Below are 25716 nucleotides of genomic sequence, written 5' to 3'. Positions count from 1 at the left end.
TTCTTCTTTACATTCTCATAAGGGAGATTTTAAAAATAATTGCTTCATAATTGATTTGGGTTCATTAGGTGGAAGACATGCAAATAATATAGAAGAGAAATTCCAGTTAAGGAACAAAAGAGAAGCTTTTAGAGGTTATCTGTTTCCAGTAAGCAAGTAAAATGATAAATGAATAGAAAAGACTATAAACTTTATGTGCCAAAGAAAGTGTCATCCCGAACACACACAATTTATTACAAGCCCATTGTGAAGATAGCTAGGATGTAATCTCAAACCGTAACCACAATTGGAGTTTGCAAAATTTTTAAATACTAAAACAACTAAAAGCACCAACGAGAATCAATGTGTTTGATTTACCATGTTTGAAACATGGATACAAACTACTAAAAAGTATGGCAAAGACTGATATTTACCAAGCATTGTTCACGTACATACTAATATTGGTGGCTTTATCATTTAATTCTCATGACAATGCAATGAGGTAAGACAATATCATCATTCTACAGAGGTGGAAACTGAGGTTTAAATGGGTTAGGAAATGTGCCATATTCTGTTGACTCCTGTGTCCAAAGTACCCAGCCTAGTGTCCAATAGAAAGGTATTTAGTAACTCTCTGCTAAATGAATAAATGAAGTAGTGATACCTAGAGTCACACCTGAAATGCCTAATGCCAAATCTTTGAGGTCTCTGCTCTATTGCTTATTACTAATACGACTTAGATGTAGTTTGAAATGTGAGTATCATAACATTAACAATCTTCAGCTGCCACCAAGACAAGCCACCTCCTTTCTTCAGTGCTTTGATGGATAATCAAATGGAATATCTACCAAAATAATCCAAACACCTATGGAGAGAGTAGACAAAACTTGCAATTTAGCCCTTCCCTCTTTTTCCAACCAAAAATTAGTATCTAACTTCAAGATAGGCTTAACAAATTAGAGGAAATATATTTTAATGAAGTAGCTGCAAACCCTCAAATTTATGAATAAACTCCAAGGTATTTAACATTCGAGCAGTCAACACAGTGCTGATCTTTATTTTTATTTTTAGGGCAAAAGGGTGGGGGAGAAAATTGTGCTTACAGGAGATGAGTGAATGAAGTCACTTCAGGAACGTTTTAAAATATGAGCTGAGAAACAATAAAATCAGAGTTGTGGCAAGGAGATATCCTGTCCATATTCATTTACGCATCTCCTTCAAGTAAGCAGTCAACTTGTCTCAATGTGGTGCAACATGGTTGTATAATAATTAGGAACAGAGAATGCCAATAGAAACTGGAGGTGATAGCAAAGCAGCCTCACATGTGCTCCACTGGTGCCCTCTTCTGTCCTCTGTAGTGATCCCTACAGAGACCTCTAGCCTGAACCCACTGTGCTGATGCATGCTGTCTATCTTTAGCTCTGTCGAAGTGCTTTTCCCTGGTGGATAATGCCTTTTCACATGGTGTTAATTAGATTGCAAAGCTCCTCTACCAACACTGAAACAACTTCAGTAGAATGCAGAATTCCAAGAGAACCCTGACCCAGTTTATATGGTTGTGTCTTTATAAGGAAAAGCCCCAAGATACTTAGGAGTTAATCCACAGCCTCATGCAGATTAAACCAAGGCCAATCCAATGGATAGTGCCTTGCAAGACAGCCAAAACACCAGTCTTCCGGAAAACACATTTGTAAGATAGAGCTTGAAATTCTACTCGCATCACAAACTCAAATGGCAAGTCATTTGTTCCTTTAATATATATTGAGCATGTATAACTTATTGAAAATTATTCTAAACATTGCTGGATACAAGCAGAATAAAGCACTAACATTGACCTTCAGGAGTTCACCTTCTTATAAAAAAGGTTTGCTCAAAAAAACTTTCTGGCTGGGTGCAGTGACTCAGGCTTGTAATCCCAGCACTTTGAGAGGCCAAGGCGGGTGGATCATCTGAGGTCAGGAATTCGTGACCAGCCTGGCAAACATGGTGAAACCACATCTATACTAAAAATACAAAAATTAGCTGGGTGTGGCATTGCACACCTGTAATCCCAGCTACTCAGGAGGCTGAAGCAGGAGAATCGTTTGAACCCAGGAGGTGGAGGTTGCAGTGAGCCAAGATCATGCCACTGTACACCAGCCTGGGCAATGGAGCAAGACTCCATCTCAAAAAAAAAAAAAAAAAAAAAAACTTTAATTAAAGTAATATTTAAAAATCTATACAAAGTACCTTAGAGAGGGAATTTGTTCCTCGTGGAATGGTAGCTAACAGCCCTGATCATCCTTCCCAGGGAAAACAAAAATACTAAAAATATAAAAAGCAACTTTGGCTTAAGTAATCATTTTTATTAAAGTCTAATATACATACAGAAACATGTGCACATAATGGCATAGTCAGGTTATCACAAATGAACACACCTGTATAGCAACCACTCAAATCAACAAATGTAACCCTACTGGCATTTCAAAAGCCAGCCTGTTCTCCATGCTTCTTCTAGTCACAAACCCCTCCTTCCACCAAGTTGACTTTAAAGGTAATTTTTGCCTGTTGGGAATCACACAATATTTCTTTTCTTACGTCTGACTTCTTTCGCTCCACTGTGACACTCATCCATGTTGTTTTATGTGCGGTCGTTTGGTTTTTATTGGTGTATAGCATTCTATTGTATGAATACAGCACATGAAAAGAATTTACTTGTCTGCTCAATTGTAGGATGTTTTCCTGTGGTGTTTAGCTATTATGGATAACACACCTATGAAAATTATTACATGCATCTTTTGTTGTACCTATATATACTTGGGTATATCTACCTAATGGTGGAATTTCTGGATCACATGGCATCTAAAGGATCACCTTCAGTAGGCACTACCACACAGAACTATCAACTTATTAAAAACCCTTGATGCATTGGCAAGAAAGTAAGAAGAAGTTGAGGTTAAAAAAATGTTCCCTTCCCCTTCCTCTCTCTCATCCTCTCTCCCTTTCCTCTTCATAATTCAACCTAAAAACCATTAGGTGGGGTGTCTAGGTGAGGAGGAGGAGGCAATGGTAGTGGCCCAATGTGGGGTATAGGAACCCCAGAGGAGTGAGGAGGGCATCCCCCACTGGGGGAGCGAGAGTGAAGGTGTGGGCAACCCAATGAGGGCTGCTGAGTGAGCAGCAGGGTGTCTGCCCCAGAAGGGGGTCGTGGCAGTCGTAACTGGCTGTGAGGCAGCTGCTTAGATGAGAGCAACCCAGCGCAGGTGAGGGGTCAGAGACTGAAGTGAGGAAACTATTCAAATAGAGGATGGTGTGGCTATCGGAGATTAGTTACACAGAAGGACTATTGGCTCAAAAAGTAAATCTACTGAGGAGAAAAGGGATCCAGGTTTCTAACTGTTGGAGAAGGGAGTTACAGGTTTGAAAATGGAGAAAGTGGAATGGACTCTGTGGTGTCAGATTGGAGTTGGAGGGGTCAGTGTGAATCCATGGTTTTTAATATATAGAGATAAATATAGATAGAACTGTGCATTTTATATTCTTGAGCTTTGTCTGCTATGAATGAACATTGTTTTGCTTCTTTCTTCTCCATCCAGAAGCCTTTTATTTATTTTTTTTTTCCTTGCCTAATTTTCTTGGCTAGGAGATCTAGTATGAAGTTGAATAGAGGTAGCTAGAGCAGACATTTTTGTTTTGTTCTTAGAGTTAGGGGGAAAGCATTCAGTCTTTCACCATTTAAGTGTGATGTTAGTTGGGGGATATTTGTAGATGCTATTATCAGATTGAAGTTCTTCTCTGTTTCTTATTTGTTGAGTTTTTATTATCAAAGAGTATTGGATTTTGTTAACCTTTTTTGACATGTGTGATATTGTAAAATGTACATTTGGTCTTCAACCTCATTTCCTGTTTCCCGATATACAACTCATAAAACCCTTAGAATCATCAAAGTGATGACTTTTTGTATGCTAATGACTGACTGTTGGCTGGCAGCCCCTAGGTAGCTCCAACTGGGACTGGTCACTGGAAAGACCAAGGCATGAGTAGAAGGTTGGGACTTTTAGCCTCACTGGCCAACAGGAGGGGGGAAGAAGGCTAAAAGTTAAGTTGATCGCTAGTGGCCAATGATTAATCAGTTGTGCCTATGTAATGAAGCCTCCATAAAAGCCCAAAATGACAGAGTTTGGAGGAGCTTCAAGAAAGCTGAATATTTGGAGCTTCTTGGAGGGTGGAGTGCCCAAAAAGGCCGTGGAAGCTCCACAACCCTTCCTCCATACCTTGCCCTATGCATCTCTTCATCTGTATCCTTTGTAATATCCTTTATCATAAACCAGTACATTGAAGTGTTTCCTTGAGTTCCATGAGCCACTCAGCAAATTAGTCAAAACTGAAGAGGGTTCCAGGCGCAGTGGCTCACACCTGTAATCCCAGCACTTTGGGAGGCCGAGGCGGGCAGATCACAAGAACAGGAGATCAAGACCTTCCTGGCCAACATGGTGAAACCCTCCTCTCTACTAAAAATACAAAAATTAACTGGGCATGGTGGTGTGCACCTGTAGTCCCAGCTTCTTGAGAAGCTGAGGCCAGAAAATCGCTTGAACCTGGGAGGCAGAGGTTGCAGTGAGCAGACATCACACCACTGCACTCCAGCCTGGCGACAGAGCGAGACTTTATCTCAAGGAAAAAAAAAAAAAAAAAAAAAAAAAACATGAAGAGGGAGTTCTGGGAACCCCAACTTGAAGCCAGTTGATCAGAAGTTCTGTAGACCCAGACTCAGAACTGGTATCTGTCGAAGGGTACAGTTTTGGGGACTGAGCCCTCAACCTGTGGGATCTCACACTATTTCCACATAGATAATGTCAGACTCGAATTGGAGGACACCCAGCGGCAGTCTGCTGCAGAATTGATTGCTTGCTTGTTGGTCGAGAGCAACCCCACACATTTGGTCACAGAAGTCTTCTGTGTTGATCTGTTGTTTTGCATAGAATAGGAAAAAGCACTTTGAGTGCGTTTTTCTTCACAACAATCTATTGAGATCATGCTTGGGTGTATGGATGCTCCATTTATGTTTTAAATAAAGTTCCCATTTGCAGTCTTTTTTCTGCATTTGGGGTAGTTTTATTGCTGTTTCTTCAAGTTCACTAGCCTTGTCTTACGCAGTCTAAACTTCTGTAAATTCTCTCTCGTGTATTTTTCACCTCAGACCCTATATTGCTATATTGTTGTGCCTCTACTAATGTTAGTTCCTCTGTTGCTATCATAACAAATCCCCACAAATTTGGCATCTTAAATCAACAGTCTAATCCCAGCACTCTGGGAGGCTGAGGTGGGTGAATCATGAGGTCAGGAGTTCGAGACCAGCCTGGCCAAGATGGTGAAACCCCATCTCTACTAAAAATACAAAAATTAGCCAGGCGTGGTGGTGGGTACCTGTAATCCCAGCTGCTCAGGAGGCTGAGGCAGGAGTTACCTGAACCTGAGAGGCAGAGGTTGCAGTGAGCTGAGATCGCACCACTGCACTCCAGTCTGGGCGGCAGAGTGAGACTCTGTCTCAAACAAAACAAAACAAACAAAAAACAACAATCAATCATTTATTAAACAAAAACATTTATTGTCTCATAGATTGGTAGGTCAGCATTCTGGACCCAGAGTGACAGCTGGTTCTGTGATTTTTGTTTTACAAGCTTGGACTCAAGGAATGGCAGGACTGTGCTCCTTTTTGAGGCTCTGGGGATAAACGCACTTCCAACTCATTCAGGACATTGGCAGAATTTTAGTTCCATGCAACTTCACAGGTTTCTACTTCCTTGCTGGTTATTGGCCAGGGTCATTCTCAGCTTCTAGAGGCCACCCGATTCTCTGTCTTCTGACTCCCTTCCTCCATCTCCAAAGCCAACAATGGCTCCAGTTCTTTTTACACTTTGACTCTCTAACATCTGCTCTGACTTTTTTTTTTTTCTTTCCCTGCGTTTAGCCTGAGAAAGCTCTTGTAGGTGCTTCCTTTCCTGGCCTCAGGTAGTTTCCCTATGTGCTTCTGGGGCCAGTACTCAGCTGAAGACTGGAGGGGGACCCTGGACCCATCATAGGGGTCTGTCTCCATTTCTCCTCCCTGGTTCTTTCCCCCATAGAACTCTAACCACCTTGGCATCCCCAGACTCCCGGCAACACCTCTTTAACTTAGGGTATTATTGCTGTTGTAATTGTTTCATGTAAGAGAAATTAATGGGCATGAATAACCTATTTATATTAATTTCAAATCAAGATAGTAAAAATTTACATTCTTCTAGAGAATTCGGTGATATCAAAGAATATATCTTTGAACATCGGTTTGAGGAAGCAGTGACCTATATGAAGAAATCCAGAATCTTCAGGTCTGATATGGGTTGAACTGTGTCCTTCTAACAGAAGGTATGTTGGTGCCCTAGCCCCCAGTACGTACCTCAGAATGTGGCTTTTTTTTTGGAGATGGGGTCTTCACAGAGGTAATCAAGTTAAAATGAGGTTATTTGGGTGGGCTCTAATCCAATATGACTGGTGGCCTTACAATAAAGAGGAAACACGGACACAGGCACATAGAGAGGGAGAATGACAATACCACATGGAGATGAGGGCTGGGATCTACAAGCCAAGTAATGCCAAAAACTGCCAGTGAGCCACCAAAAGAGAGGAAAGAGGCATGGAACAGATGCCCCCTCACAGCCTCAGGAAGAATCGATACTACCAACACCTTGATTTCAGACTCTTAGCCTCTAGAACTGTGAATAAAGAAACTGTGAAACCACATGTTAATGGTAGTGACAGAAAATAACATGAATAAACTGGGCACTCAACATGTTTCTAAATCAACAAGCTATAAAGATATCAGTTTTCTAAAATGTATTGATAATTTTAACAAGAATATTACCGACACCACGATGGAAATCTTTTGGAACGTCACAAAACGATTTAAAGTGTTATCTGAAAAGAAGAGCAGTAGAAAAGTCAGGAGGTTTTCTTGGTGAGAGGATGATGGATGGAGAATTTGATGTATTATATATTAAAACACATTATGAAATTTTAATTACTTAAAGGCATGGTCCTAATGTATCTGTTCAAACACACCTTTATTGCAAGTAATAACTCAGTTCAAACTAGCTTAAGCTATCATGAAAATGTTTTTTAAAAATTGTTATTTTAGGTTCATGAGGTACATGTGAAGATTTGTTAGATAGTTAAACTCATGTCATAGGGGTTTGTTGTACAGATTATTCTGTCACCCAGGTATTAAACCCAGCACCCAATAATTATCTTTTCTGCCCCTCTCCCTCCTCCCACCTTCCACCCTCAAGTAAACCCCAGGGTCTGCTGTTTCCTTCTTTGTGTTCATGAGTTCTCATCATTTAGCTCCCACTTATAGGTGAGAACATGCAGCATTTGGTTTTCTGTTCCTGCATTAATTGCTAAGGATAGTAGCCTCCAGCTCTATCCATGTTCCTGCAAAAGACATGATCTCATTCTTATGACACATAGTAGTCCGTGGTGTATATGTACCACATTTTCTTTATCCAGTCTACCATTGATGGGCATTTAGGTTGATTCCATGTCTTTTCTATTGTGAATGGTGCTGCAGTGAACATTCGCATGTATGTGTCTTTATGGTAGAATGGTTTCTATTCCTCTGGGTGTATAATTTATATTCCTCTGGGTATCTACCTAGTAATGGCATTGCTGGGTCAAATGGTAGTTCTGCTTTTTTCTCCTTGAGGAATCGCCCTACTGCTTTCCACAATGGTTGAACTAATTTATACTCCCACTAACGGTGCATAAGCATTCCTTTATCTCTGCACCCTTGCCAGCATCTATTTTTTTTTTGACTTTTCAGTAATGGTGTGAGATGATATCTCATTGTGGTTTTGATTTGCATTTCTGTCATCAGTGATGTTGAGCTTTTCTCATATTCTTGTTGGCTCCATGTATGTCTTCTTTTGAAAAGTGTCTTCGTGTACCTTGCACACTTTTTAATGGGGTTGTTTTTCTCTTGTAAATGTAAACTCTATAGATGCTGGATACTAGACCTTTTATAGATGCATAGTTTGCAAAATTTTTCTCCCATTCTGTAGGTTGTCTGTTCACTCTACTGATAATTTCCTTTGCTGTGCAGAAGCTCTTTAGTTTAATTAGATCCCATTTGTCAATGTTTACTTTTGCTGCCATTGCTTTTAGTGTCTTTGTCATGAAATCTTTGTTCATTCCTATGTCCAGAATAGCATTGCCTAAGCTGTCTTCCAGGGTTTCTCTAGTTTTAGGTTTTACATTTAAATCTTTAACCTTGAGTTAATTTTTGTATGTGGTTTAAGGAAGGGGTCTAGTTTCAGTCTTCTGCATATGGCTAGCCAGTTATCCCAGCACCATTTATTGAATAGGGAATCCTTCCCCTGTTGCTTGTTTTTGTCAGGTTTGTCAAAGATCAGATAGGTATAAGTGTATGGCCTTATTTCTGGGTTCTTTACTCTGTTCCATTGGTGTGTCTATTTTTGTATCAGTACCATGCTGTTGGTTACTGTAGCCCTATTTGTATAGTTAGAAGTTGGGTAGCATGATGCCACCAGCTTTTTTTTTTTTTCTTTTTTGAGACAGAGTCTCACTCTGTCATTCAGGCTGGAATGCAATGGCATGATCACGGCCCCCTGCAACCTCTGCCTCTTGGGTTCAAGCAATTCTCCTGCCTCCGCCTCCCTAGTAGCTGGAATTATAGGCACCCGCCACCATGCCTGTATTTTTAGTAGAGATGGGCCTCCCAAAGTGCTGGGATTACAGGTGTGAGCCACCGTGCTCAGCTTCTTTTTTCTTTTTGCTTAGGGTTACCCTTGGCTATTTGAGCTCTTTTATTTTATTCCATATGCATTTTAAAATATTTTTTCTAGTTCTGTGAAGAATGTCATTGGTAGTTTAATAGGACTAGCACTGAATCTATAATGCTGCTTTGGGCAGTATGGTCATTTTAGCAATATTGATTCTTCCTATCCATGAGCATGGGATGTTTTACTATTGTTTGTGTCATCTCTGATGTCTTTAAGCAGTGTTTTTGTTGTTGTTGTTGTTGTATGTTTGTTTGTTTGAGATGGAGTCTTGCTCAGTCACCTAGGCTGGAGTACAGTGGCATGATCTCGGTTCACTGCAGCCTCTGCCTACCAGGTTGAAGCCATTCTCCTGGCTCAGCCTCTCGAGTGGCTGGGACTACAGATGCACGTTACCATGACTGGCTAATTGTATTTTTAGTAGAGATGGGGTTTCACCATGTAGGCCAGGCTGGTCTTGAACTCCTGCCTTCAGGTGATCCACCCACCCTGGCATCCCAAAGTGCTGGGATTACAGGCATGAGCCACTGCACCTGGCCTAAGCAGTGTTTTGTAGCTCTCCTTGTAGAGATCTTTTGCCCCCGTAGGTCTCCTTTTAGAGATTTTTTGCCCCATCCCTGGTTAGCTGTATTCTGAAGTATTTTATATTTGGATATGTGTATGGTAATTGTGAATGGGATTGAATTCCTGATTTGGCTCTCCACTTGACTGTTATTGGTGTATAGATATGTTAGTAATTTTTACACATTGATTTTGTACCCTGAGACTTTGCTAAAGTTGTTTATCAGATTAAGGAGCCTGTGGGCTGAGACTATGGGGTTTTCTAGATATAGAATCATGTCATTTGCAAACGAGGATATTTGACTTCCTCTCTTCTATGTGGATGCCCTTCATTTCTTTCTCTGGCATGATTGCCCTGGCCAGGACTTTCACTACTGTTTAATAGGAGTGGTGAGAGAGGGCATCCTTGTCTTGTGCTTGTTTTCAAGGGGAATGCTTCCAGATTTTGCCCATTCAGTATGATTTTGGCTGTGAGTTTGTTATAGATGGCTCTTACCATTTTGAGGTATGCTCCTTCAATACCTAGTTTATTGAGAGTTTCTAACATGAAGGGTGTTGATTTTATTGGAAGTCTTTTATGCACCTATTGAAGTAATAAGTGATTTTTGTCTTTAGTTCAGTTTATGTGATGAATTGCATTTATTTGTGTATGTTGAACCAACCTTGCATCCCAGGGATAAAGCCTACTTGATTGTGGTAGATAAGCTTTTTGATGTGCTGCTGGATTCAGTTTGCCAGTATTTTGTTGAGAATTTTTGCATCCATGTTCATTAAATATATTGGCTGAAGTTTTCTTTGTTGTATCTTGGCCAGGTTTTGGTATCACGATGATGCTGGTCTCACAGAATGAGTTAGAGATAAGTCGCTTCTCGTCAATTCTTTGGAATAGTTTCAGCAAGAATTGTACCAGGTCTTCTTTGTACATCTGGAAGTATTCAGCTATGAATCTGTCTGGTCCTGGGCTTTGGTGGGTAGCCTATTCATTACTGGCTCAATTTCACAGCTTACTATTGGTCTGTTCAGGGATTCCATTTCTTTCTGGTTGAGTCTTGGAAGGGTGTTTGTGTCCAGAAATTTATCCATTTCATCTAGATGTTCTAGTTCTTTTGCACAGAGGTGTTAATATTCTCTGATGGTTTGTATTTCTGTGGGGTCAGTGGTAATATCCCCCTTGTTGTTGTTGATTGTGTTTATTTGAATCTTCTCTCTTTTCTTCTTTATTAGTCTAGCTAGTGGTCAATTTTATTTTTTCAGAAAACCAGCTCCTGGATTTGTTGATCTCAATGTGTGCGTGTGTGCGTGCGTGTATGCACGCGCATGCCTATGTCCTTCAATTCAGCTCTGATTTTGGTTATTTCTTGTCTTCTGCTATCTTTGGGATTTGTTTGATCTTGGCTCTCTAGTTCTTCTAGTTGTGATGTTAGGTTGTTAACTTGATCTTTCTAACTTTTTGATGTGGACATTTAGTTCTATAAATTTTCCTCTTAACACTGCCTTAACTGTGTCCCAGAGATTCTGGGATGTTTTATCTTTGTCTCATTGGTTTCAAAAAACTTCTTGATTTCTGCCTTAATTTCATTATTTACCCAAAAGCCATTCAAGAGCAGGTTATTCAATTTCCCTGTGATTGTATGGTTTTGAGTGAATTTCTTAGTCTTGATTTCTAATTAGATTGTGCTGTGGTCTGAGAGATTGTTATTTTAATTATTTTGCATTTGCTGAGGGGTGTTTTACTTCTGGTTGTGTGACGGATTTTTACAGGATGTGCCATGTGGTGATGAGGAGAATGTCTATTCTGTTGTTTTGGCTTGGAGAATTCTGCAGATATCTATCAGGTCAGTTTGATCCACTGCTGAGTTCAGGTCCTGAATGTCTTTGTTAATTTTCTGTTTTGATTATCTAATATTGTCAATGGGGTGTTAAAGCCTCCCACAACTATTGTGTGGGAGTCTTAAGTCTCTTTGTAAGTCTCAAAGAACTTGCTTTATGAATCTGGGCGCTCCTGTGTTGGGTACATATATATTTAGGACAGTTAGATCTTCTTGTTGAATGGAACCCTTTACCATGTGTAATGGCCTTTTTTGTTTGTTTGTTTGTTTTGTTTTTTATCTTTGTTGCTTTAAAGTCCATCATTTTGTCTGAAACTAGAATTGAAACCCCTGCTTTTTGCTTTTCATTTGCTTGGTAGGTTTTTCTCCATCCCTTTTTTTTAAGCCTATGTGTGTCATTGCATATGGGATGGGTCTCTTGAGGACAGCATGCCAATGGGTCTTGGTTCTTTATTCAGCTTGCCACTATGTGTCTTTTAACTGGGGGATTCAGCCCATTTACATTCAAGGTATTGGTAGGTGTGGATTTGATCATGTCTTCATGATGTTAGCTGGTTATTTTGCAGACTTGCTTAAGTGATTGCTTTATAGTGCTACTTGTCTGTGTACTTCAGTGTGGTTTTTGTGGTGGCTGGTAATGGTCTTTCTTTTCCATATTTAGTGCTTCCTTCAAGGGTTCTTATAAGGCAGGTCTGGTGATAACAAATTTCCTCAGCATTTCCTGTCTGAAAAAGATCTTATTTCTCCTTCGCTTATGAACCTTAGTTTAGTTAGATATGAATTTCTGGGTGGGAATTTCTTTCCTTTAAGAATGTTGAATATTGCCCCCAGTCTCTTCTGGCTTGTAGGGTTTCTGCTGAGCGGTCCCCTATTAGTGTAATGGGCTTCTTTTTGTTGGTGACCTAACATTTCTCTCTAGCTGCCTTTAACATTTTTTTCACTCCTACCTTGGAGAATCTGATGATTTTGTGTCTTGGGGATGATCTCCTTGTGAAATATCTTACTGGGGTTTTCTGCATTTCCTGATTTTGAATGTTGGCCTCTCTACCTAGGTTGGGGAAGTTCTCTTGCATCATATACTGAAATACGTTTTCCAAGTTGGTTCTATTCCCCTCATCTCTTCCAGGGACACCAATGAGTCATAGATTTAGTCTCTTTACATAATCCCATATTTCTTGGAGATTTTGTTCATTCCTTTTTATTTTTTCTCTCTTCTTGTGTGACTGTCTTATTTCAGAAAGCCAGTTTTCAAGCTCAGATTCTTTCCTCCATTTGGGCTATGCTGCTATTAATACTCGCAATTGTTATGAAATTCTTGTAGTGTGTTTTTTCAGCTCTATCAGGTCAGTAACATTCTTTTCTATACTGACTATTTTGTCTGTCAACTTCTGCACTGTTTTATGATCTTTAGCTTCCTTGGGTTGGGTTTCAGCATACTCTTATAGCTCAATAATATTCCTTTCACTCCATATTCTGAATTCTAGTTCGGTCATTTCAGCCATCTCAGCCTACTTCAGAGCTTTTGCTGGAAAAGTCATGTGGTTGTCTGGAAGAAAGAAGCCACTCTGGCTTTTTGAATTGTCAGGATTCTTGTACTGATTCATTCTCATTTTGTGGGCTTATCTACCTTCAGTCTTTGAGGTTGCTGACCTATGGATGGTTTTTTTTTCTTTTATTCCCTCTCATGAGTTTGAGGATTTGATTGTGGTATAATAAGGTGGATTTGGCCAACTGGCTTCATTTCTGGAAGATTTTTAGGGTGCCAGCACTCAGCTCCCAACTACTAAACTGCTGTACCTTATCTCTGGGGGACTTGTATTGGGGCCCAAGATTGTTCTCTGGCTCCTTGGAGTTAGAAATCCTCTGTGCTTGGGGGGCCAAGGTGCTCCTAGACCACTGATCACTATACTCTGAAGGGTGTTGTCAGTCAAAATGTTTCATAGTATGGTGACAGCAGAATCTATCCTTGTAGCAGCAGTTGCCATACTCGTGGGTGCCAGGGTGCTGGCGGGTTCTGGGGTGCCTGCCTCCCTGCAGGCACTCACCAGAGTGGTGGAGGCAACCCAGTTGGGGGGGCCTCTGTGGGCAACTATGTGTGCAGTGGCAGTAGAAGTGGTCTTAGCTCAGGGGGAGGGCGCTGGTGGACCCAAGTCTGGGCGGCCCCTCTGTGCCCTGCAAACAGCAGTAGTTGCTCAGGGATCTGGGAGGATCTGCTGTTCTCTGCACCGTGTTAGCACAATGGTAAGGTGATGATGGGACTGGCTGGCTCTATGCCCACCAAAGCTTCATCTGCAACGGCAGATGATGAAGGTGGGAGGGCAGACTGCACTCCTGTGTGCTTGGCAGGGCAAGGAAGGCAAAACCTGCCCACAAAGACATGTACCAGCAAGGAGATGTGAGAAGTTGCCTTGGGCCTAGGGGAAGCCGCAGTGTGGGGAGAGGGTCCCTATGGGAACCCTCCTCTAGGATCCACCCTGCTGGAGCTCTCCACTGGTCAGGCAAGTCTGCCAGTGCAGAAGTTATGATGCGAGCCCCCAGAGCACCTGAGACTGCCCTGCAAGCAGGCATGGCCAGGCTGGGGCCCCAGGAGAGGCCAGCAGACCAAGGGGTGCTCAGGTCGATCTGGCCCTCTATGATGTGCAAGACTGCCCTGTGGAGTTCAGATCAGACAGCTCCCCTAGGGCTAAAGTCTCCTATGGGAGCAAGCCATGCCTAGGGGGATGGCCATCCCTGGTTGTGCGCTGCTACAAACACTCCCGCACCAAACCCTCTGGGCTCCACATCAGCTGGCTTGCTGCCCTTACCACTTCTCTAAGCAGCTCTCCCTGCTAACTTGAGTGTTCATGGTGGTCAAGGGGTCTCCTCCTGCTGGGGTTCTGGAGGCCTGTGGCGAGAATGGATTGCTCCTTGCCAGTTCAACTGACCCATTTCCCTGGAGCCACTGGGGACCAGGAATGAGTTCCCCCATGCAGTGTTCCCAGCTTTCTCCCCTTCAGCCCAGCTTCTGTGTCTTCCCTCCATCCACTCTGGGTGCCCTCCCTCTGAAGATCTGTTAAGAGCACACCTGTCATCTGGATCCCTGGGTGGGAGCTGTTCCCTCTGGCTGCCTCCAGATGACTTTTATGCATCTAAACTGAGCATGCTTTCTGTAATACTGAAAAGTTACGGTGCAGCTTGTACTTAAACACTTCTCATGGGAGCACTAAATCATCCAAAGTGGCCTCGCCTACTCTTGGGCAGAAGTATTAGAAGACCATGGTAAAGTTGGGTAAAATGTATCTTTTTATTGCTTCTAACAAGTGGCTGTATCAATTCTTGGAACAAAATCGAAACTTTTTTTTTTTTTTTTCTGAAATGTCTTTGGGAACTTGTATTTTTTAAATTTGAGCAGACCATCTATGTTTCTTTTTATACAAATAATTGTACCATTCTCTTTGTTGGAGGAAATAGAAGTAGATGATAGTATTTTTTATTCTGTGATATGTTAGCATTATTCCATATTATCCAAACTTAGCAGCTACTTTTTCCCTGTCACTCATTTTTTATTGTTAAACATTTAAAACATATAAAAAGCCAAAGAAAAATCACATGAGGGACACTTGCCTCAGACTCAAACCTCTTGTGCCTCTTCAGATTTCACTGGTGCCACCTGCTTCCTGGGCTTCCAGCCACTGGTTCCACCTCCACTTCCTGCACCAGACATTCTTCATGGTTCTTCTGCCTGGGGCTGCCCAGTCTCTTGTCCTTGGCATGTTGGGCCCTTTGGATGCCCTTATATAGCCAGGCTGACCAGCTGCACCCAGGGTTTCTGGCTCTTCTGCTACTACCAGCCTTGGCTATAACTGCCGACTACAGGGTATGGATCCAGTATCCAGAATGAACTCCTAGAGGTCAGATGATTCCATCCAGCAGTTGGAGGGGGACTTGCTGTGCCTTGGGGTGACCTTTGACCAGTTAGAAATAAGAGATGGAAGACAAGTAGCAGATTCATTCCTATTCTTTCTCCCTCCCTTGGATGACTCCAAGACACTATTTCTCTTTACAGAATGCCTGGTGAAGCTCCAGTGTTCCGACTGGAGGCCCCTGCTGAACAGCTCTGTTGCTCTTCCTGGCTCGTGGTAGAGCAGCAGCTGGGGTGCTCATGCATTCATTAGCATTGCTGCAGGTCTTTCACTGTACTGCTTTCCTCATACTTGCAGTCGTAGGGGCCCCAGTGAAGCATAATTATGTCAGTCTTTGCCTCAGGTTAGAGTCATGAGAACCCAAGCCAAGAGGATACTTTGTAAGATACTACATATGATAAACAGGGAACACTTCATTTTTTGTTTGTTATGCCAAGTATGGAATACAAACTCTTCTTTCTTCTTTGAGAAAGAGTCTTGCTCTGTCACCCAGGCTGGAGTGCAGTGGTGCAATCTCAGCTCACTGCAGCCTCCGCCTCCTGGGTTCAAGTGATTCTCCTGCCTTAGCCTCCTGAGTAGCTGGGATTACAGGCATGTGCCACTATGCCCCGTTAATTTTTTTATTTTTAGTAGAGACGGGAGTTTTGCCATGTTGGTCAGGCTGGTGATCAAACTCCTGACCTTAAGTCATCCACCTGCCTCAGCCTCCCAAAGTGCTGCAATTATAGGCTAAACTATTTGTGTGTGTGTAGCATTTAGCCTCAACTCATTCTGGAACTTACTCTTCATGACATTTGAATATGCAGGAATTCATTTCATAATTTATACTCTTTAAACAAAACCGTAAGAGTTTCTACCAGTTTCTCACTGGTTTAAAAAAAAAAAAAAACTTGCTTAATTGATTTTCTTCTACTTGCGTGTAAAATAAAAGAATAAACTGACAATAATTGGGTCATGAATTTTTACTAACTCATATTGACAAGGGTTCTGTTTCATTCCTCTTCATTTTGTGTAGGTGGGAGGCCCTGTAGCTTGGCCATAATATTAGAAGTTTAAGTAGATATTTCCAATTTCTCCTTCTGGCAATTAAGAGTCACATCATTTCAAGGTCATCTATCATTCTTATTCTTGACATTACATCTGCCTAGATCTACATTTCTGAATTGACATGTAAAATATGATGTATATCTAATTTTTATACATTTTTTAGTATGAGGCTCAACTGCAGGTAATTCAAATTATGTGGAACAACTTTTAGGTTTGGTCTTTAAAAAAAAATGATAGTTTCTGCTTACACATCAATATAGTATTGCTCATGTTAGGATCATTACCTGTTATACTTTATGTTGTTAACCAGACCTATAAAAATATTTTTTTGTGAATAAAAATTAAAAGGCCTATTTAGCCGTGCTTAATGAAGATAGTATGCACATACATGAAGTTCATAGATTTCCAGGAAGAAAATAAATATAAAATTTATGAAAGGAATTGGAACATATGGATGTGCAGGGTTGGTAGGTGAAACTCTGTGGTTTTGCGAACATGAAACTTTTTAAGTATTTATTTTTCATTACCTGCTTTAGATTCACATTAGCCATACAATTAAATTATACCATTTTAGATGAAAGGATACTGAACTTTGTTCTGTGAGAGATGTGTGCTATTAATATTTATGGCTATTAAAAAGCCCCGACTCCATCCATGCACTCCTATCAAGATTAGGATGCTATTGAAGCAGTGGCTATCACAGACATTTTTGAGTGCTGGGCAGAAATGTTCTCAGGAAGGTGACAGGTCATTCTCTTCACAACACAATGGAGATTTATGAAATAATCTGGGGAATGTCTAACTGTTCAAGCCTGTTCCATGTCAAGTTTACCTGTATTCCATGTTTGGGTAAGTGTATTTTCAAAAAGTTCTCTTTCACTGTGCCCAGAGTAAAGGAGAGGCACTCGCCACGTACAGCCACCCAAACACCTTAACAACAACAGGTATCGAATTGGTATATTCACCCAGAAAACAAGAGCTTCAGAAAAATATGAACATTTCCCTGGTGAAGCAAGATAGTGAAAACATGTACAATTTTCCAAGATATAATTTTTACAAAGTATTTTCATTACAATATGACTTTTAAATGAGTTCTTGTGGGACTGAGAACAAACTGTCTCCTGCACACGAAAAATGACCCTCCGAGGACATTGATGACCAGTGGACACTGATGACCGGGGGCATTTGGAAAACTTCAACTTAAATTGTGAATATGAACTTATTTTATGGCGTAGATGCAAAAGCTGTTTCTAAGGAAAAAAAAAGGAGAGGAACAGATGAAATAAGGACAGAATGATGTCTCTAAGTGTTGTAGCTGAGAATAGGGATATGTGGGTGTTCATTAGAATTCTTGGGGGGTGGTGAATGTTTGAATATTGGTCTAGTATTTCTAAAAGGATTCCATTTCTTGACTTTGGGTCACGCAGTCCTGAGTTGAATTAGAGAAGTGGAGAGCTACATTGTGTTTGAGATTCACTGAGCCATTTCCTGGGGGAATTCATGCTGATAAAGAAAAGCTTCCTCTTCTCTTTGGAGGCCTTGAGAAGGGAAGGAAGAGGGTTCTTCCTCTAATGGTGGGCCCGTGAGGAGGCTGGGAAGTGTGACTTTCTCCAGTAACCAGCTCTGTTCCTTTCCTCTTTTTCCAACACTCATGTGTCCCAAATCCCAGCCCCTCTTTCTCTCAGAGTCCTTCTGCCACCTCCCAGAACTGTAGAGCTGGGCGCCGTCAGGAGAGCCTATTGAAGAGCCTGCAAAATCTAGAGGCAGCTATGCGTTGATTCACTCACTTCCCACCTGTACTGTTGCTTTGTGTCACCTCTGATTGGGGCATTATAACTAGAACACCTGAATCTATCAGTGGACTTTATGTCCTGGAAAAATATTCATTCCTCTCCACTAGATGCTTGCTCTGCAGTGTTTCATGGCAAACGGCAGTGCACTCTTTGATGTTTTGTGGAGCTGACCTCATTTATTTTATTCAGAGTCTTCAGAGCATCAGATCACCTCCCTGAACAGGCTTGAAAATTCCTATGGTACAGCCAAGTTTATTCCTTTCCTCACATAAAAGTGATACCAGAAGACAAAGGCAAAATCTAGAGACTAGCACTGTGATGTTGAGCTGGTAAGGTGTAAGACGACAGAGAAGTCACCGATACCCACAGCAGTACTTTGCACACAGCAAATGTTCAATTGGTTTTTGAATGTTTAATACACCATATACTAGGGTACTGATTCTCTTTCATATTAAGACGGAAAATGAACTCCTATTATAGGAAATGAATTTGCCCTGAGCAAGGAAGAGCTTTCTAAAATGAGAGTTATATAAGAATTAAATAATCTGGGAGATAAGCGATTTTTTTTTCTGTCATTGGAGGTTTTCAAGAGGTCTACCTGATCCATATAACAGGGAAATGACAGGGGTAGGCCAGGTGCCTGGTGACTCTGAGGTCCCACAATGATATATACAACAACAGTCTTAGAGGTGCCAGGAAATCTGACAGCGTTAGTCTCAGTGCAGTGTTTGGGATTGTCCTATACCAACCTCAAGTTAGAAGCTCAAGATTTTATGAGTCCCAGTTGTAAGTTAAATGGAGAAAGAAGAGGATGAGAAAGTTAGTTAAATAGTTTAATCAGAGCGGTTTTACAATTCTAAAATTAACAAGCAGACTTGTAATAAAAGAGCTCCAATGTTTGCAAAATGACCTTGTTTCCATTCTGAATCTGACTTTTTAATTGTAAAGGTTAGCATTACATTTAAAAGGACTCAAAATGGAAAAAAATGGAGTGATGTATATTATCATCCGTGTTTTGTGATGCAACTGATGAAATCCCTGAATGGATATTGCTTCAGCTTTAATATTAAAAAATGACCTGACAAGAAGTCCTTAATCAACAAAACTGATCACAGGTGGCTGAAAGAAAGAGAAAAGCCCAAAACTACTGTCAAGTTCATAACGTATCACATTGTTGGTGGATGACACTGGCTCCAGATATACAATTAAGCCCACGACACTTTATTACTATGAATATAATTATCATGAAATTTCTCTCACGTTGATCAACTTGTTTCCGAAGGTTTTCTTTGTTCATTTAAACTTGCATAATAAACATGCAATGAATGGTTTCTTTTGAAAGTGTATTTTTTGCAGTCTTTTTGTTTTCATACAAAGATTTCATAAAGTTGCAATGTTGCATCAGAGCATTACCAAAATAATAGCAGGAGCATATGGCGGGGGCCGCGGGGGGGAGGGCAAATGTGAATTTAGCTGAATGAGAAGAGCCTCCTTTCGTCCTGAGACACACCACCCGCTGTTGTTTTTTTTTTTTCTCTTTTTAAGGTGCAAACTGCTTTTCTTACCCTCCCCCACCAAAGAAAAGACTAAAGGAAAAAAAAAAAAAACCTCATAAAATCAATCTAAGAAAAGAAAGGTCGACATAAAGAAAATAAAGATGTTTTTTCATGCACATATCTTCTGCATAGCTCAACCCACATATAGTAAGGCACTATTTCCCTTCGCGACTGGTGTCCATGGCAGTCTGTTAAGTGCTACAGTGCTCTGTGACCATTAGACAGCTTCCTTCCAGGATGGTGAAATAAAGAGGCCGGGTGAGTGTGGCTGCCACGCGTCTCCGTGAAGGTCCCGTAGCTCGAGGAGACTCCAGGAGCCTCAGAAGAAAATCTGTCTATGTGTGTTATGACAGTGTCCAGAATGGTTTTCTTTCCAGAATTCCTTTTTTTGTCTGAGTATGAATTTAGATTATTCTTCCGTGTTTAGTCTCAACGTAAATACAGACGGTGGCGGGGGGTGGGGAAACAGGTCTCCCGAAACAGAGTTTCGATGCTCCCAGAAAACACACAACGCTGGCAATTCACAAAATCAGCAAAATGTTTCCAAGAGAGCAGAGAAATTGAGAGAGGGGTGGGGTTTTGGTTTTGAGAGGTGATTGGGGTCTGAGTTTGTTTAATTTAGCTGGTCCTCATACTGTTTCCGGAAACAATCCCCTGCTGGGAAAAATTCCCAGCACCTTTCTTGATACATCTTCCAGACATAAGATTCCTGTAAAAGTCAAGGAAATGTGTTAACATTTTCCCCTGTGTGCTAACAAAACATAAGGTAGAAACTCAATTTTGTTACCTATATCACACGCAATAGAAGTCCACATTCATTTAGATGGTTCCTAACTATACCATACCTTATTAACTTCTAGTAATAATCTTCATCCTGACCATAATAATGATTAAAAATATGTTGGCTGGGCATCCTGGCTCACGCCTATGATCCCAGCATTTTGGGAGGCTGAGGTGGGAGGATCACTTGAGCTCAGGCATTCGAGACCAGCCTGAGCAACATAACAAGATCTTGTCTGCACTAAAATAATAATAATAATAATAATAATAATAATAAAATAAAGCCAGGCGTGGTGGGGCATGCCTGTAGTTTCAGGTACTTGTGGGGCTGAAACAGGAGGATTTATTGAGCCCAGGAAGTCAAGGCTGTAGTGAGCCCTGATCACGCCACTGCACTCCAGCCTTGGAAAACAGCAAGACCTTGTCTCAAAAAATATATATGTATATGTGTGTGTGTATAAATATACATTTATGCTTTTGAGGGTTCTCTTAAAATATTGTATCCTTCAAATTCAAACTAACTGCACATTGGAAGAGGAACTTCAAATAGCTTAAATGCCTTAGACATTTAATATGCATTGTACATAATACTTTGAAGTTGATTGGAAATCATCTATCTGATTAAACAATCAAGGACATTATGCAATAATTAAGAACTCAATTTTTTAAAATAATGGAATTCAAAACTCAAATCCAGCATTTGCAGTTAGTAAAAGCTTATTGTTTTACATAAAATTAGTATAGAATTCTACTGTAACAAAGGCAATCTTTTCCATACTCATTCAACATAACAGGAACTTTATATCAAGATACCACAACTAATATCTGAAAGTAATTCCATCCCTCACTGTTTAATGCACACATTTTGTTCTGATATTTAGAGCTTCTCTATAATTTCTTTCAGAAGATGACACGTAATAATTTACCTACCTGTCCTGTGTGTTCTGTTTCGTCTTTGTTTATAAGATACATCAGAAAAAACCTACAGATACAGAGAGACTGATCAGAAATGAACTGTATGGAAATATTAGGATAAACAGGGCATATTTAGATAAATTGTATGCTGCATTCAATTATGGCCAGCACAGAGAAAATACCACATGCAAATTTTTGGAAAAATTACAGTGTACCAGAAAGGAAAGGCTGTTGACCTGACTTTTCTGATCTGCTGCTATTTGACCCTAGAGGCTTCAAGTTAGGAATATACACATTGGTCAGAATCAAATCAACACTGATGAATTAGAACTGAAGACTAGCTTAAGGAGAAGTTTTAATTTACTGATCAAGTTCCACTGAGTATAGTTAGACCAATTTTTTTCCCTATAATGCTACTCGGCATCTCTTCTGTTTGTTACTAAAATTGGGTCCAAAAATGAGTAAGAACAGCATTTTACCAAAGTATAGTTTTGGCTAATCTCGAGTAATGGAAAGATTTCTATGTATTAATATTTTTTGAAATGCAGCTTTTAAGTTGGTATCCAACAGTGCCTGTCGAGATCTGAAAGTCCTCTTAAGATCTGTAAGAAGAAAAACGGAGACTCGCCTCTCCCTAGGAAGCAGCCTGGGAAATCTTATCTAAAATGAGAAACGTGACCACGATTCGCAGAGAGGCTCTGCTCCTCCCTGTCCACCTCTTCATTTCAAGTTCTAGAAAGTATCATTTACATGAAGAGCTGCAACTTAACTTCTTAAGTCAACCTACTCCAGAGGAAAAGAGAGCCGTTAGCTGTTGGTCTTTCTCTGAAAGCATCTGCAGCGATTGTTTGTTAAACAAGAAACGAAAACCTCTCTATTCTGAGATGGGCGGGGACTGGTGGCGGCTACTGGAGAGGTGGAAGATTCTGCAACGGGCACACTCACAAGTAATTAGCCAAGTTGTGCTCCTGTAAAGTGTGGGTTTCAAAGCCATGTGGCACCGTGTCGAAGTAATCATTGCCTATCCCACAGATGAAGCACTTGGTCTAGAAAACAAAGGGAAACGTGAACGTCAGAGTTCAGAAAGCAAAACAAAAGGAAAACACAACTCGCCAGGTAGGGGCAGCTATTATTTGGTTCACTCAACACACGTCAAAGATCATCACATGGAGGCTGTGCCAAGCCCACAAATATAAATAGAACTGTCTCTGTAACTATATCTTGGTGTTGGCTTAAATGACACAGGTACCAGCAGCAGTAAGTAGCAGACACAGACAGGGAACAAGAGGATGAGGATGATGATGGCTGCAAAGCAACGTCTCTTCCTTTCTCTAGCCTAGGTGAAAATGTCCAGGCTTAGTGATCAACTCTTGTTCATGACATTGACTAAAGTTATCTAAGCAAGATTAACTGTGTCCTCAACTGAAACGACAAACTTAGTACCCACCCACCCAAAGTCTGATGACCCAGGGGGAAAAGGTGCAGATCACTTTCCTTTAGAAAAGGCCAAATCAAATATCAAGCTATGAGGCATCCCATCTACAATTCAGTGAGGGTCTGCCAGGTGCTGTGCTAGGTACAGAATTAGCCAGTGGATGTGTATGGAGAACAACTTTCAACTCTAGGGACCAGGTTCCTGGTCGTCTTGGTTCCACTTTCTCTGGACCATGCCTCTCCTAAGCAGCCTGTAGAGAGGCACCTGCTTAGGTCTGCTCCTTGCAGACAGGCCTGGTCCACAAAACCCAGGAGAAGCAGACCCCCTATTTTATTATTGGAATTGTACATGTACCATTTCAAATGTATTCAATAATTGTCCCATGTGACTCTGGTGCTCATCTTTCTCTACCAGTTGTAAGCTGTTTTATGCCATCTGAAGCATGTTTATGAGGTCCTGTATTTTAGGAACTACAACCAAGATGATTATCATAGTGTATAAAATTCTTCCTGCCTTATTGATCACCATCTGCTGACAGCTGATAGGCCACATTGAGCAATTGGGGAGAATAGTCGATCAGGTCTTCATACCACTCCAATGACGTCTCTTCCATTGAACTGGCTCAAATCACACTCATCAGCTTTACCGATGAACCTGTTCTTCCTCTGGGTTACCTGTGTCAGCTAACTATGCCACCATCCCTCTGGTGGCTAATGCCTGAAACCTGGATATCCCCTTGCTTGCTCCATCCTCTCCATCCTCTGCATTTGGCCAATCACCAAGTCCCTCACTGAGGATGCAGGAACTAGATGGATTCAGGCAGTACTTGCCCAGCTCCCAGGTGGCACCTCTTTAGCAAAAGCTTCAGAGGCTCCCACCTGGAAAATGCTGACAGCTCACTTCCCTGTCCCTGTTCTTGCCAGTTTTGAGTTCATGCCTCACATTTTAAACCACAGTGATCTTTTTAAAATGCAAACCTGATCATCTGACTGCCCTGCCTAAAGCCCTTTTCTTGTTTCCACAGCCCATATATTACACTGTAAATTTCTCAAATGAGTGATTAGGTTCTTCATTCACTGGTCTTCCTCTCCAGCCTCGGCCTCAGAATTAAATCTGCATCTGGTAGCACTGAGGCTGCTAAGAAAAAAACCTGTGCATCAAATTCCCTAAAATCAGTCTTGGTATATAATTTCAGGTGGTGATGGGCTCAAAGATCCCATTGTGAATGGTACCCCTGGAGACGTCCATGGTGTGGGAGAAGGGGGTGGGAGGTTGCCCAAACTGTCCTCCTCTTTCCTTTTCAAACCCACAGACTTCCACAGTCTTCAGGCCTCAGCTCAGACATCCCTTCTTCTAGGAAATTCCCTGACCATCCAGGAGTGAATCAGATACCAGCCCTGGAGACCCTAGCACTCAGGGTTTTACTCCTATAAAGGACTCACCACACTGCTCTGTAATCATCTGTTTACTTGTCATTGAATCTTTGGTTTTGAATGAATAGTCTCACTTCTGGAGGGAAAGGATGGTGTCCTATTGCTGTTTGCATGCACGTGGGGTCCACCACGGTTTCAGCCGACCACGCTGTTCAACTATATGTATTGCTTGAATGGAAAACAGGCTAGTGAAACCACGAGTTGTGCCCTTTCCCCTCCTCCTTCCCACATTCATGATTCTCTCGATAAAGGCAGTAATAAAGCCAGGGCCCAGGACAACAAAAAGGCTGAGTCATGAATGGAGAAGCTTACCTCCATGTCTTCTTTGACTTGTTCCTGTTGGTCTCTTAGTTCTCCAAAAGCATCGATAATTAGACCTGGTGTTAAATAAAAACACAATTTAATCTTTCTCAAGCAATGAATAATTCAGTTCCTTGGCTAATCCCCTCAGGGAAAGGGGAGATGTACAACTACTTTGCAAAATGCTCAGAACACGGTGAATGTGACCACATATCCGATACTCCTAGGAGAAGGGAGGCGGCGTTCTCTCCTTGGGGGCAGAAGTACGTGCAGTTACTGGGACATACGCTCACTGAAAGAGTGTTTTAAAATGAAGTGACAGCAGGAAAAAGCTTTTGTTAACTTGGCATATACAGATGTTATTACATACTTCATGCTGAAAGAGAGCAGCTGAGGTTTATGAGTAAGTACAGAAAGCTCCACTAATAAGATTTTTCAAGTACTAATGTAGAAATAAAACATGACCACTTAAACGAAGAAATTTGCCTCAAGTCACTTTTTTTTTTTTTTTTTTTTTTTGAGACAGTCTTGCTCTGTCACCCAGGCTGGAGTGCAGTGATGCGATCACAGCTCACTGCAGCCTCAACCTCATGGGCTCAAGTGATCCTCCTGCCTCAGCTTCCCAAGTAGCTAGCATTACAGGTGCATACCACCACACCCTGCTAATTTCTGTTTGTAGAGACAGGGTTTCATCACGTTGACCAGGCTGGTCTCGAACTCCTGGGCTCAAGCGATCTTCTGGCCTCAGCTTCCCAAAGTGTTAGGACTACAGGCATGAGCCATGGTGCCAGGCCTCAAATCACTTTTTTTCACAAGTCCCTTATAAGTAAGCTTCCATAATTTCATTGACTGTGGCAATCAGAAACACTGCGTTGTTTTAAGCTCCTTTTCTCTCCTGAGACCTGCTGGCTTCATACTTTCTTCCAAGTTATCTTATAACTTTGCCCTCTTAGAAAACACATGATTTTTACACTCAATAAGAGCACAATGAATGAATTATGAGTCCCTTAAACTTGTCCATGGTACTTTACTAAAAAATAGTGTCATTTGATGTCTGTGGAATTTAGATTGTCACATTTACAGATATTTAATTCAAGCCAGGATAAATGTGTTAAGCAGAAAAGATAACATGACATTTCTGAGAGAGAAAAACACCACACTCCAAGTTGCCCAGAAGTAAAAGGAAGAACTAGTGGGTCAATACCAACACTGTGGTTGCAAGGGGTCTGGATCCAGATTCCAGCCCTGTTTAGCTGTGCACTTCGGCCAAGTTCCTTAGACTTATTGTGGCTCAGTTACTTCACACATAAAAGCACAATTCTCATAAGGTTGGTGAAATGGTAAAATTAGTTAATACATGTGCTCGGCAGATA

General features: G+C 41.2%; 1 protein-coding gene across 1 annotated transcript in view; it reads right to left on the bottom strand.

Annotated features, from left to right (window-relative positions):
* Positions 1-18743: 18743 nt before the first annotated feature.
* RYR2 (ryanodine receptor 2) overlaps positions 18744-25716 on the bottom strand; it is a 634673-nt gene continuing 627700 nt past the window's right edge. The window contains exons 104-107 of the mRNA XM_025401874.1: positions 24356-24420; positions 22121-22221; positions 21191-21242; positions 18744-20189 (exon numbers count right to left, since the gene is read on the bottom strand). Coding sequence (XP_025257659.1) covers positions 20094-20189; positions 21191-21242; positions 22121-22221; positions 24356-24420 — 314 coding nt within the window. The 3' untranslated portion in view covers positions 18744-20093. The remainder of the gene's footprint in view (positions 20190-21190; positions 21243-22120; positions 22222-24355; positions 24421-25716) is intronic.

This window comes from Theropithecus gelada, chromosome 1 (genome assembly GCF_003255815.1).
Source record: "Theropithecus gelada isolate Dixy chromosome 1, Tgel_1.0, whole genome shotgun sequence".
NCBI classification, from domain to species: domain Eukaryota; kingdom Metazoa; phylum Chordata; class Mammalia; order Primates; family Cercopithecidae; genus Theropithecus; species Theropithecus gelada.
This window is presented reverse-complemented; position numbering and strand designations above follow the sequence as displayed.